Raw genomic sequence first — 14,036 nt, 5'->3', positions numbered from 1 at the left:
TGCCTTCCTATCATAAGGGTTCAGGTACAGGGCTCATGCCAGGGCATCAAGCTTGACACCTTTTGCTCCTCCAAGAGCTAGCACAGCTTCTTAGAGTGACGCAGGCAGTTTGTAGGTCTGGCGGAACACTATGGGAGACAAAGATACTGCTACTCAGCAGGAAAAAGCTTCTGGCTAATTCAGGACTCCACTTACTTGCTGTAATTCAAATTGGGACGAGGACAGAAGAGAAAGCAATGCTCTGAGTATCTATGTGTGTAATTATATAAACAATAAAAATAGTAAGAAATCAGTAAGGGAAAATATCTGTAATGTCAAAGTTCCAAAGATCTTTCTGTTGGTCCTATCTATTACATCAAAGCAAGAGCTAGGCTTTTTTCCTACAGTAAAGGCCAAGTCCTGTTTATCAGTTGTTGCTAGGTCGGATTTGCTTCCCTAACTTCAACCTTTTGTTGGCTCACCACTTGGCAGAGAACATCCCCACCAGTAAAAGGAACTGACTGGGGACATGACCAATATATGATCAAATACAATGGAATGCATTACCCACTTGATTGTAAAACACAGTCATTCAGCTTTAAAAGGGAATTAGATCCCTCATTTATCTTCTCAGTAGCTTGATTCCTAACCCTTTACCCACTCAAAACCTCTTCACAGTCTGGCAGCTTTCCTTGTCCTCAGTCACATTCCATCTTCACCACTCTTTTCTATTCATCCAAACAACTCTTGCAACTTAAGAGAAATTCTTGTATTTGTCCTTGCCAGAAGTGTCAGTTTTATTTTTACGTTTTTGGGGTTCTTTTCAGGGCTATAAAGCAAAGCGTGATGTTTGCCAATATTAGCCCATTTTCTGCAATTGCCTAGCATTTCCAGGGAAAGGGATTAGTGTGAGAGTTGCAGGGGTCTGACTGAAGCATTTAAAGAGAATTTATCCTTTGGAAGTGGGGCTGGTTCTGCAAGTCTATGTTACAAAGTAGAAAGGAAAGGTTCATGGCAAGATCATAGGTATATGCTATCTTGCAACAACTGGTTGTGCTGAAATGCATGACAGTGACATGCTACAGAGACACAGAAGATCAGAGGAGCTATGGCAGAAGATCAAGTTTTACTGAGTCACTGCAGGCTATATCCCACCTTTTGCCTTAGGGGAAGAGTGAGTGAGTGTCTGTTTGGATGACAGACGCTATACTTACTGATGTGGTCGATGGCTCCTGCGCAGAACTTGCCATAGAACTTTTTGGCACCAAGGCCCCGCAAGTCATGTATGGTGAATGGCCACAGATGTAGCACATTGTTGCGAGAGAAGGCGTCCCGCTTTTCTATGACCACCACCTTGGCTCCTAGAAAGGACAGGTCGATGGCTGTACGAAGGCCGCAGGGTCCTGCCCCAATTATGAGACACTGCAAGACATTGTCATGAAGCAACGTTACAGACCTGAATAAAAAATAAATATTTCTACCACAACTTCAATGCAAGACACACTTCGCTTACTCCTAGTGTTTTGTAGCAGCAACACAAGCTGGTATTTCACCAGACACAAACCCTTTTGATGTTACTTGGGTGCTCTATCACTAATCTGTTAATGCTGTTATTGCAGCCTAAATTAAAACAAGAACGTTACACCAGTAGAAGAGCAAGGAGTGAACAAATTAACTTTACATGGTGGAGTCAAGCATTCCAAAGCAGCACAGCTCAGTTTGTATTAATTTCTCTCCTTGCAGCAGGTAATTTAGCCATTTTCTCTTACTACTTTTCCTTCCCAAAGCCTGACTTGTCCACTTAAAAGGCAACTTCCCCTAGACTAGGCTTTTTCCTTAAATACTGGCGTCACAGAGCTGCACCAGCAACAGCAATGGTGAGAGTACAAGTAGGCAAGACACAGAGGCTGGGGCATTTTAACCAATAGCTCACCAAGATCCATTCTGAGCAGCACAAGACAACACTGCAGTAAAAATGACAGATGTGTATCTACCATTCCTACCATTACCACCACCAAAGCAGCAACAATTTTAGGAAACAATTTACCATTGACAACTGATGAGACAATTTCTAGCAGGACATGATTCCCTTTAAGCCTAGCTCTGCTATGTGCTCTCTTCTTTATACCTCCTTCTTCACCAAATACACAAGCACTACTGGTTCTGAAGAAAAGAAACTAGTAACCTTAACACAATTCCAAAACCAGCTATCTTTGAATTGAGAGAGCACCGTAATGCTTTAGTGGGATTAAAAAACAACCCGAGATAGCCAATTGGCAGTACTTACCCAGAATGCAATCCTGAAGTCTAAGACTGGTGTCCAACACGCTAGCCGCTAGCCACATGTGGCTGTTTGGCCAGTTGAGGGTGACTACTTGGTTCAAACAATAAATGTATTTTCAGAATACTGTGGCTAGTTCACTACAGCCGTAGCCACTAGAGTGGCTATTACTTTAGAACTGGTTGGACACTCTGGGTCTAAGAGAAACACTGTATATAAGCTCAAATGGTTCACAAGGTGGTTTGTAGTAAACCATCTACCTTTGTCATGTTACTTTTCTAATTGAAAACAGGCATTGAGTTCTGTTGAGTTCAAAAAACACCTGACAGAATCAATGATTCTCCACACTTTATACCTCACTGACACGCGATCAGAACCCCAACTGCTCATCTCTCCCAACATGGTCTCTCTCAAAACAAGAACCTTTGCTGCTTACGGTCCCACTAGGTATTCATTACAATTACTCTCAGGCAGAGATCTTAGATATGATCTGAAACTATGAAGCCAAAAAAAGACAGGCATCACAACAGAGTCACAAACCAAAAGATCCATCAAACAATTCAGGCCTCCAGAAAGAAGGCCATCTGAAACATTTAGTGTTTTTAATACGATTCCAAAAAAGATGCTAGATTAAGATATAAACTTTCAGCTCACTCCTTGAAAGATTTTTTTTCCCATTAAGCACTTGTTAATAGGGCAAAATATCTTAAATCAGAATCTGGCAAGTTACAATTCTCCAACCTTCCCCCCCCTCACAAGGTTACAAAGAGGATAAATATTACTTAATAGCTGCATCTTTATACAATTAATGACAACTACATTCTTTTCACAAATACATCCCCATGAAGAACTAAATATGATACAAGCATCAAGAACTCATTTACAGTCAACTTTCATTGACACACCTAATGTGAAGTAGTCAGAGGATCCAAGAGAGTAAATGAATTATAAATTCAGGTCCACAGAACAGTCCCATATTAATTACCAAAATTTTTGTCCAAATAAAGGTCAAGATCTATTTATTTTAAATTCTTTTCATTCTTTTTTTCAAATGCAAGTCTAAGTCATGCTTAAGCTTTTAGATATTCTGGAGGTAGCATGTAAGGAATCTAATAATATAATGATGGATGTCCATTCTTGTTCCTCCACAGGATGACTTATTAAAATTAAAAAATTACCACTAAGATAAGAGTCATTCAGGGATCCCACAGATATTTTACAAATTGTTTTTAAATTGATCATCATCTCTCTTTCTCATGCTTCCAACTCCTTTCCAGGCTGACTTCTCACACAGAAATTTAATTCTGAACATAATTACAGAACAGCCAAAGCACTACATATATGATTTATAAGGAGATGCCAAGAGTATGTTAACTGAAGCTGTACACCAAGAGAGAGTGGCAATTTCTAAACTTGAGGAAGGAATTAGGTTCAACAGCTATAATAACTTGGTGCATTACATAAAACGTCCCTCTCACTATTTATACCTACCTAATTTATATTATCTTATACAGATGAGATTTTTCAGGAAACAGAGTAAAGACATTCTGAGCAGTAATGTGGGATTTCCCCGGCTATTTCAAACAGACTGTGCATGAGTCACTGACTGGCATGGGTTTCATGAAGGTCCAGCAAACCTTAAACTTTGAACACAGCATCATCCCAGTGCCAGAAGATAAAACTACAGGAAGGCTGTGACATTCACAAGTTTAACATTCGCGGATTCAATTATTTGCGAGAGGCTCATGAAGTTAAAATTACTAATTTTTGAATGGGTCTGCAAGTGAAATTCAAATTTGATGCACGCCAATGTGTGATCATGAAGTGGAACTTTCGAGCACTGCTAGCAAGTGAGCCTAAGCCTCCCACCATACAGCATTCCAGCTCTGCATGGTCTTGTCTTGCAGAAAAATGGCCCCCAAAAGAGAAAAAAGCGACAGTGCACATGGGGAAAGTATGCCAAAAGAGAAAAGGGCCAAGCATGTGAACACCCTTTACGTGAAAATTGAAATTTTAGACTTATTAAGGAGTGGACTGAGCAACTCTGAATTTTGCCATGGGTTTGGCATGAATGACTCAACAATACGCTACGTCAAGAAAAGGGAAAAGAATATTCGTGATTCAGTAGCAGCATGTGGTCCAACCACAGCTAAAGTTACCTGTCCAATGCGAAAAAAAACATTATTAAAAACTGAAAGGGCACTGAATATATGGCTGGAAAATATGAATAGAAAACGAGTGCCTATCAATGAGCCAGTCATATGTGAGAAAGCAAAGAGCCTATACAAGAATTATTGCATGGCAACAGGTGGCAAAGGGACTAGTGAAGCTACAGAATTGATGTTTATTGCGAGGAAAGATTGGCTCAGTAATTTTTTAAAATGATTTTTGCTGCACAATCAAGTTAAAGGGCGAATCGGCATTGGCCAACCATGAGGCTGCAGAAGCATTTCCTGACATGCTAAAGAAGCTCATAGAGCAGAAGGGCTATAGGCCAGAACAAGTTTTTAATGTCAATGAAAGTGACTTATTTTGGAAGAAAATGCCCATGTAGACATACATTTCCAAGGCAGAGAGGCAAGCACCAGGGTTTAAGGCAGCTAAGGACCAAGTGACAGTTCTTCTGTGTGGCAATGCGGCAGGCTTCATGATAAAGACAGGTATGATCTACCCATCTGCAAACCGAGGGCATTAAGAAAAAGAACCTCTTACCCACATATCGGCAATCAAATAAGACGACTTGGGTCATGGCAACACTATTTCTGGACTGGTTCCATAAGTGCTTTGTGGCAGAGGTGGAAACGTATCTCACTTTACAGAACCTCGAGTCCAAGGTTCTATTACGAGTTAATAATGCCCTGGGCCATCCACAAAGTTTAGAGTTTGCCCACCCAAAGGTCGGCATTGTCTTCCTCCCTCCTAGCACCACCTCGCTCCTCCAGCCTCTCAACCAGGGGGCAGTACATGCCTTCAAAAAGTGTATTACATTTGGCATACATTTGCCCACATACAAAATGGACATAGATCCCGACCTGGATATTAGTAAGTGTTGGAAGCAGTACAATATAGCCGACTGTATTAATAACATCAAGGTCTCTTTGGATGAACTGAAACCAGAAACAGTTAACGGTTGTTGGCGACCTCTATGGAAGGAGGCAGTGAAGGACTTTATGGGGTTCCCTTCCATAGATGCAGAAGTGAAACAGACTCTGAGTGTTGTTTGGCAAGTGGGTGGTGAAGGTTTTACAGACATAGTCAAAAGCGAGATAGAGGAGCATGGCAAGGAACTGATGGCAGAAGACCTGGAGGAGTTGGTAAAAAGTGCAGAAGAAGATGAAGATGATGACGCTGAGGAAATAGGGCAATGAACTGAGACTTGCATAAATTTAGTGAAATTTCTCAATATGTAAAGCTGCTAAGCGATATCTTCACACAATACAATCCATCATTGGATCAGAGTCTCAAGATCGCTCAGCAAATAAAACAGGCATTGCTCCCATACCAGGAAATGTATAAGGAGCTCCAAAGAAAACAGCTGCCAATCACAATTTTCCTTAAGAAAGAACTGCCTGCACTGTCTTTTCAAGTGTCCTCTATCTAAGTTTCGCAACCAGATTCACAGTCACCACCTGCCTCACAGTCACTTCCCTCATCTCCTCTACAGTCTGCTTCCTCCAACACCGATCCCGATGATCTACCAGACAGTCTGGAGGACTGTCCTGAGCTGCAATAACCCGAGTTCATCATCATTATGGGGTAAAATGATTTTTGCAAAAATTCAGCATTCATGAGGGTTCTCAACACTGAACTCCTGAGAATATTGCAACTCTACTGTAGTCAAAATAAACAAAAAATAGACAACTTGGAATACTAAGTTTCCAACACCAACTATAAACACATTAGTAAACAGGACCTATTGTTCTGAATTGTTCTGACAACCAACACTATCATTAAGAAGGAATAGAGGAGGGTTGGGGTGTCTTTGCCCCCTTATACCAGAGACAGCGGGCACTGCAGTCACCCAGTGGTACTGGTGAAAGGAAAAATTCCAACATCTATGCACAGAGCACATGGACACAAACAGTAAAATGGAAGCATGCAATTACTTAAGAAGAAACTCCTTTTCCTCATCAACATATCCCCATAGATTCCACCCACCCAGGCACTACTCTTGTACAAGTCATAGCAGTAGTTAGGCAGAAGATCTTTACTGGCTCAGGACGAAAACTGAGGGTTGGGCATTTTCCTTACCTTTGTGTTGGAGCATGCTTTCCCCTTCTTGTAGTCTTTGTGACTGCCCCTCTTGTCTAACTTGGCCCAGAGAGCTTTAGCTTTCCAGTAGTTGAGCTTGGACTTAAGTTTGTGATAGAAAGAACGATAATCCTTGGGCTTTAGCTCTAGGTAGTCACAAAGTTCTTGGAAAGCTTTTAGAGTCCCCTTACAGGTTGTGGCCTGGACAAATCTGTCAAAGAGAATGTGGGCTTGGTTCACCTTCTCATTCCCACTTTCCTCCATGCTTCCCATTCAACAGCTGCCCTGGGCGTTGTGATGGCAGCTGTGTTCTTCCAGTCTGGTGTTCCTCCTGATGTTGTTCAGCCCAGCCACTTTTACCTTTAGCCCACAAGCATTATTAACCTAGAAAGTAATGAGAAAAATGTCACTGAACCTGCATTTACTCTTGTATGATTCTAGAGTTAACACTTTGACCAACTAAAATAAAATGGAAATGTACCAACTAAATAACACAGGATTGGAGATTCTCAGACATGCTGATGGATATGCATCATCCTAAAAAAATTATTAGAACTATTTTCCAACAGTTAAGTATCTGATTTTTTTCAGACCATCAAATTAGGAATGCTTTCTCTAATTCCTTCCCACGCTGAAACGTTTCCAAATATCTGATTCTTTTGTGCACCATAGTCAGACGTTTGAAGTGAAGTGGATATATTTTTCTAAAAAGTAGGGCAGAGAGGAGACAGCAGAGTTTAAATAAAATCCAGCCTACAATTATATTGGAAAAAGCTAGAGATAACCATAACTGTGGAGCGACCAGTACTCCCAGAACAAAACTGAACTTACATCTAGCTTCTCTTACACACACCAGCACTATCAATGTAAGGAAAAAGTTGCAATAGTTGGGATTCTGCCAGCAAAATTAATGCTGGGGTTCTTTCATTCAATAAGAGATGCACATCTCTACATATAGCATCCAGAGAAAAGGGAAGAGCACATTGAATGTAGTGCAACCTAATGAAGAAGTCTCAAATACAGTGACGTAGAATAACTTAAGGAAAGTTATGGTGGCTACTGCACTCCAAGGAAGTTTAACCTGCAAATGGCAACCAATGACTGAGGAAGAAAAGACTACAAAAATTACAGAAATATCTAGCTCATTTAATCAGTACATCTCTCAGGGCTTTACACAGGAGATCAGTGCCATCAGAATGAAGAAGATGCCTCTAGGGTGTCTGCTCCATCATACCAGGCATTTTCTTTGCCCTGTCTAGCCTCTCCATCGGCATTTTTACGGTCTTAATTTCTTTTGGGGAACTAGATATCATGGAGTGATCGGGATGCTGAATTAGCATTACTGTTAACTCTTCCCTTGAGTGAGTATAACATTTTATATGAACTCATTAACGGCACCTTTAAAGCTTTTGTTGAAAGGAAAGAATATATTGGGCTTGTCTACACTGCCTCCCTACTTCGAAGGGAGGATGGTAAGTAGGGTGTTGGGAGTTTATCAATGAAGTGCTGCGCTGCGTATCGAGCACTTCATTAAGCAAATTCCCGCCCCCCGCAGAAACTTCAAAGTGTTAAACTTCGAAGTGCCTGCTCGCATCCAGCAGTGACTAACCCACCGGTAGTTCAAAGTGCCTGGGCAACTTCAAAGTCCCTTTACTCCTTAACATTTTAACACTTTGCAGTTCCTGCAGGGGAAGTGGGGGAATTTGCTTAATAAAGTGCTGAATATGCAGCGCAGCACTTCATTAATAAGCTCCCAAACACTCTACTTACCATCCTCCCTTCAAAGTAGGGAGGTAGTGTAGACAAGTCCAAAGTCTTTTATTTCCACTAAAAAAAAAAAAAAGTTCTCGCATACGGAGGGAAGAGCACTGTTTGTCATGTGAGCATAAAATGGGTAAACCACAGAGGAAACAGAAAGCACTGGAGCAGAATGTAGAAATGCAGCTCCTAGAATATTTCTGAAAACAGGAATTATTTTTCACGAGAGAGAAACAAGTTTTCACGCGCAGGATCTAGAGCATGGAGATAGGTTTATATGACTCAGACTTCCTTAGGGCAACTGTTCTAGTGCACTAGACTCACATGAAGCTGTTTTGCTGATTGGTTGCTAGTAGTTATAGCCATATCACTAACATCCACTAAGTAGCTAGAAATTATGATCTTCCTTATTTTTAATCTTAATTCCCATTTCACAGCAGTGAAAAAGCTCTTTGGGGTGTGGCTCTCCAGGCATACTTTTCCAGGGGTTGAGTCTCTGTGCTTTAAGACTTGAAAGAGATAATGTTGCTTCCTTCTAGCATTTCAACATAATGCTTGTCAAATTGGTTTGCTTACTTCATGTATAGTTATGTAATGGTAACAAACAGCTAAAAGCAGCAAAGTACAACCTCTTTTTTGTGTTGTGTCTACTTGTCCCTCACTACTACTCCAAGAACCTAACATCCAGTGTGATCTCCATATTACATGCCATCCAGGCTTCCTATCATTTACAAAAATGCTTCCCACCAGTAATATAGAATATGGGACATAAAACCCCCTGCAGGTAATGGTAATTTCGTAGAAAAGTCCATTAGCCTACAGTGTTATTAATGCACCCAGATCCAAGCCACCACAAGACTCATTCCTTAATGCTGCCTTCTTTTTTTTTCCTTTTGCGAAGCAAATGCAGCAGGATGATCCTGCAGAAGAGTCTCCCTGAGGGTTAAACCCAACACTGCTTCAGTTCCAGGAATCTATTTCTTTTTTGTTTAAGCTCTGTCAAGCCATGACCTTCTTTTCTAGATTGTCTAGTTATACAGCTTAACCAAAGTAGAGTATTAATTATTGTGGGGACTGGGATAGATACAGGACTCCAACTTGCACTTCACATTATAAAGGGCTATATATAATCTATTTATTCTTAAAAGACAAATTTAACTGTATTTTCTGCACACAGCTTCACTGGATTTCCATTCACCTACATCTCCACATTCTTGATGAAAAAAAAATTGAAGCCCCTTAAATCTGAGGGCAACAAAACAGAGATCACAAGGACTATAGGAGCTCAGGTGAGGACAGGAAGAAGTATTTGCCAAGTTTCTAGGGTGTAAGTGTCTCTTCTGTAAGTCGACAGTACCCTGCATGTTTTGACTCGAAGCAGCTAACTGCTGACTCAGCAGCTCTGCACATTCCTTGGCTAATACACTGAAGCGTCCGGAAAGAAAGACAAAGCCCAAATGCAAAACAGGAACAGGACTCTATTTACAACAACAGCAGAGGTTGTCCCTGACTCAGGCTTACAAGCACCCTCAGGATTGCCTGCTCTTGCCCAGGACAAAAGAAACCAACAAAAAAAAAAGCATACAATGAACAATTCCAGGTGGTATTTCCTCCCTACAATCAACACAGAATGTTAATTTCAAAAGTTGCATAAACGTTTGAACAGATGTGCAAATGGTAAGAGAATTGGTTGCCTGCAAAATTCATTCCCATCCCAGCTCTAAATCCAATGTAGCAAGTTGAAAGAGGTCTTTGAGGTGACCTATGCTTTGGAGTTTGAGTATGAAAGTGACTAGGAAAGCATTAGATAGAACAAACACTTTTTTCATCCAGGCAAAATTCATCCCTTCTGAGGTACTTGCAATTTCATAACAAAACAAAAAAATTAGAGACAGAATATTGGAATGCTCTGATTCTTTGATCTTTCCAGGTATCAGCCTGAGCCACCCTCAGAACTTAACTTCTCAATGAGCTAGGATCCTTTATATAATCCAGTACAAAACTATTATTCCAAATAATCAGAAAGGCTCCTTTTAATGCCAAGATTGAGTTATTTATTACTGGTTAAACCAAATAAATAGCCCCTCTGCAGAACATCCAACACATACTAATAGACACTATTCCGACGTCCCTGTACACCTCATCGCAGGAGGAGTACAGGGATGCCTCGAAAATTTTTGCATGTGGCGCCGTTTATACACTGCCACACGGCAAAACAGCCTATTTTGAAATCTATTCGAAATAAGCTACTCTATTTGCATAACTTATTTTGAGCTTCTGGCACAGTGTAGACATAGCCTTTTAGTCCTACTTTTCAATGATTTTCTGGTTCCACATTCACTGTGTTAGTTGTCTTGAAACTGAAACTGCAAGTGTCAGAAAAATAGATTGAGAGCAGAGGTCCCTCTAATTTTTTCATCCATGAGCAGAATAAATTTGTTAAGTGCACTGAGGCTTGTGGGAATGTGCACCACTAATAGAGACATGCTGACCACTGACAGTGGCTGTGGGAGCTCTCCTAATCAGCTGTGTAGCATCTGAATCTCTCCTGGGTGGCCACCAAAATGCTCAGCTTACAGGGAACACTAATTGAGATGTCTAGATTCACTGTAGCAATTTCCACCTCCTGAATGTAGCTAAAATGCTATGTTGCATCTTCTTACTGAATTATGCTTAGCCTTGGCAGAATCTGACGTTTCATAATTTTCACAGATAATGTCTATGTTTATTTTACGCATTTTTCCTGATTTTTAATTAATTACATTTTCATATTGCATGCACTTATCAGGCTTTCAGACAATTATTTAATGAGAGTCTCTCAAATTATCAAGAAATGCTTCTCCTAGCAGTAAATTTTGATTTAACTGATGGAAATATTTTTTGTTGGTTGTGAGCATGAACATATTTACTGACAGTGACTAATAAAAATCTAATGTTTCCAACCTTGGTTAGTCTGTGACCACAGCACAAGTTGCTACACCAAGAGTGCACCTATAAACTTATTACAACTTTTACAGTGTGATTAGAAAGTCAGTCCCAAACTGCTGAGCGATGCACTAGGATTCCATTCAGCTATCTGCAGCAAGGCAGAGTTGCTCAGCTTAGTCACTGAAGTTATGATTTTCTTAACTGAGGGTTTATTTTAAACAGTTTCAATGAATCACAAAAAGCTCGCAATACAGGCCTGCCCAGCGGCAGCATTTATCTATTCCAGGAAGAATGAAAGGAAGAAGCTAGAGGCAGATGATGCATCTGTTCACTTTCCCTCTCCTCATAAGATCACAAGGAAATAAGTAGGAGGAATGGAGGGCTGGACCAACTTCAGGAGGACAAAAATGAGTGCAGCCTGAATGACCGGATATCCATCATTTCACCTGGAAAGTGCAGCATCCCACAAGGTCCACGTATGCTGAATTCCACTGATTGGTGGCTCCCCTGAGAGCAGAAATCCTCCCTTTGGACAAGTAAGGGCTCTGGTAAACCCACCACTTTAAAAGCAAGACCAGCCTATTATTCTTTAAGGCAGTGTTTCTTTGACTATGTTCTGTGGAACACTGGTGTTCTGTACACAACTCGCAGGTGTGGCATGGGCATCTGGCACTTTTTTGATATTATACAGAGTGATAATGCCCAACCCAACTGATCTTTGGAACGTGATAGCCAACATATATTATATTCCAATAAGGTAAAGTGAGTATTACTCCCTATATGAAATAGGCTCTAGGTTTGCAGTTTGACAGGAAGAATTTCTGGCTGTTGCCCCATATATTCGTGAGATGATTCCCAGGAGCAGGGGAAAAATCCTAACATCCCAACTGATACAGTGAAAATGTTAACAAGGGATGATCTTCATCCAAAGCATTCTTCAAATGTGGGTAAACCCAATAATTCTATTGTACAGTTGTACAAATTACGATACAAGGTACGTGGCATGAATCAGTTCTACTACCTGTCCGCTGTTCTGAGATAAATACTTTATAACCAATTGATCTTTAAAGCCTAGCTCCCTGGAGTAAACATCCCCACTCCTGATGGACTTCATCCACTGCAGCTGATGTGACTTTGCATACTTTAGTTGATACCCCACAGTGATATCCCCAGACTTGTTAGAGCATCAGCCCTCTTTCTGCTCAGACTTTTTCCCCCAAAGATATGGGGCACTTCTCCCGCTCCACTATCCCTGATACTTCATAACCTCCTCCAATACTGCCATTTCATCCCTTCTTTCTGCTCAACTGCCATGCCACCTTTCTGCTCTGCTATTCTCCAAAGGTCTCCAAATTTTTCAGATTTATGCCCCCAACCTCTGTCTGCTCCCACCCCCAGGCCAGGCCATGGCTGCTGGAGGATTGGTGAGGGGTGCGAACGTTCCTCAGCACACAGAGGACCTCTGCACTAGTCTCTCACCATCCTGACAGAGGTTTCCCTAAAGCATGCTGTAACTCTCACCAGTCTTATTCCTTACCAGAAGGGCTGATATGCCCTTATGAGATCAGTCTACAACCACTTCATACCATAGCAAGCAGACATACCGAAATGTTTGTCATCAACACTTAATCACGAGACAGAATGGGACAGCTGGGTGTTTCTGAATGCAAGTAGACCCACTGTTACATTGTGCTGGGCTTAACCACCACCCTATAAGATCCTACAAGTTGGACATTCCTAGAATTCTTCCACAACTATCCTATAATTAAAAGCGGTCTCTGAGAAATGGCTGGAATGGACAATTTCATATGAAAATAAAACCAATCTGTTCTCTTTGGGAGGACCCACCTATCAATTCAGTTGAAGATCAGTATTTCCTGCACAGCAGGCCTCACAAACTTTGGAACAACAAAGTACAGGATACAGCTTAGTTAGATTTCTGTTGAGCCAGCATGATATATCACAGGGAGAGTATGCTTGTAGGGGAGAAGAGAGTTTAAAATAACACCTCATTGAACACCGAAGAAAGAAGAATTGTTCTGACTGTTAATGAAAAATGCAAAGGGCATACAACCCGGAAACTGTGGACAGTGTATGGTGACCTGAGAGATATGGTAATCTAAATTCGGAGAAGAATGGATTTTCTACCAGCATCCCGAAAAAGAAATTTATTCCAGGGCAGCAGTTTGGCAACAGGTAATCAGAGATTATCTCATGTTATCATCTAGAGGGCAAAGGCGCCTCAAAAACAGTGAGAGAACAACAAGAAGTCTTGTGGCACCTTATAGACTAACAGAAATTTTGGATAGTAACAGAGAGAAAGCCGTGCTAGTCTATACACTATCAAAACAAAAAGTAGTCAAGTAGCACTTTAAAGACTAGCAAAATAGTTTATTAGGTAAGCTTTCGTGGGACAGACCCACTTCTTCAGACCAATGGGTCTGTCCCACGAAAGCTCACCTAATAAACTATTTTGCTAGTCTTTAAAGTGCTACTTGACTGCTTTTTGTTTTGATAGAAATTTTGGAGCATAAGCTTTCGTGGGCAAAGACCCGCTTCATCAAATGCATGAGTGGGGGGGGGTGTAGTTTCAGAGGGATATTTAAAGAATGGGGTCCCCATAAAAGGGAGGGCCAGAGCTAACAAGGTCTATTCAGCAAGGTGGAAATGACCCATTATCAACAGTACATATCAAAAGAGGAAAAAACAAATCAGATCAGACAGGGGGATATGAGCCATTGTCAGAGTCTAATGGGGAGATATTAACACCCAGGGCACAGAAACTGTTTTTGTAAGCTGTGAGCCACGCCCAGTCTCTGTTTAATCCTTGGTTAATGGA

At 41.0% G+C, this 14,036-nt stretch overlaps 1 protein-coding gene across 17 annotated transcripts in view; it reads right to left on the bottom strand.

Annotated features, from left to right (window-relative positions):
• The window catches only part of MICAL3 (microtubule associated monooxygenase, calponin and LIM domain containing 3), a 267,999-nt gene that overhangs the window by 167,191 nt on the left and 86,772 nt on the right, over positions 1–14,036 (bottom strand). For all 17 annotated transcript variants that reach the window (XM_075005486.1, XM_075005543.1, XM_075005506.1 and 14 more), the window contains exons 2-3: positions 6,512–6,895; positions 1,194–1,401 (exon numbers count right to left, since the gene is read on the bottom strand). In XM_075005486.1, coding sequence (XP_074861587.1) covers positions 1,194–1,401; positions 6,512–6,784 — 481 coding nt within the window. In that variant the 5' untranslated portion in view covers positions 6,785–6,895. The remainder of the gene's footprint in view (positions 1–1,193; positions 1,402–6,511; positions 6,896–14,036) is intronic.

The sequence above is a fragment of the Carettochelys insculpta genome, chromosome 1 (genome assembly GCF_033958435.1).
Source record: "Carettochelys insculpta isolate YL-2023 chromosome 1, ASM3395843v1, whole genome shotgun sequence".
In the NCBI taxonomy this organism is placed as follows: domain Eukaryota; kingdom Metazoa; phylum Chordata; order Testudines; family Carettochelyidae; genus Carettochelys; species Carettochelys insculpta.
Note: the sequence above shows the minus strand (reverse complement) of the source record. Positions and strands in the feature narration are given on the sequence as shown.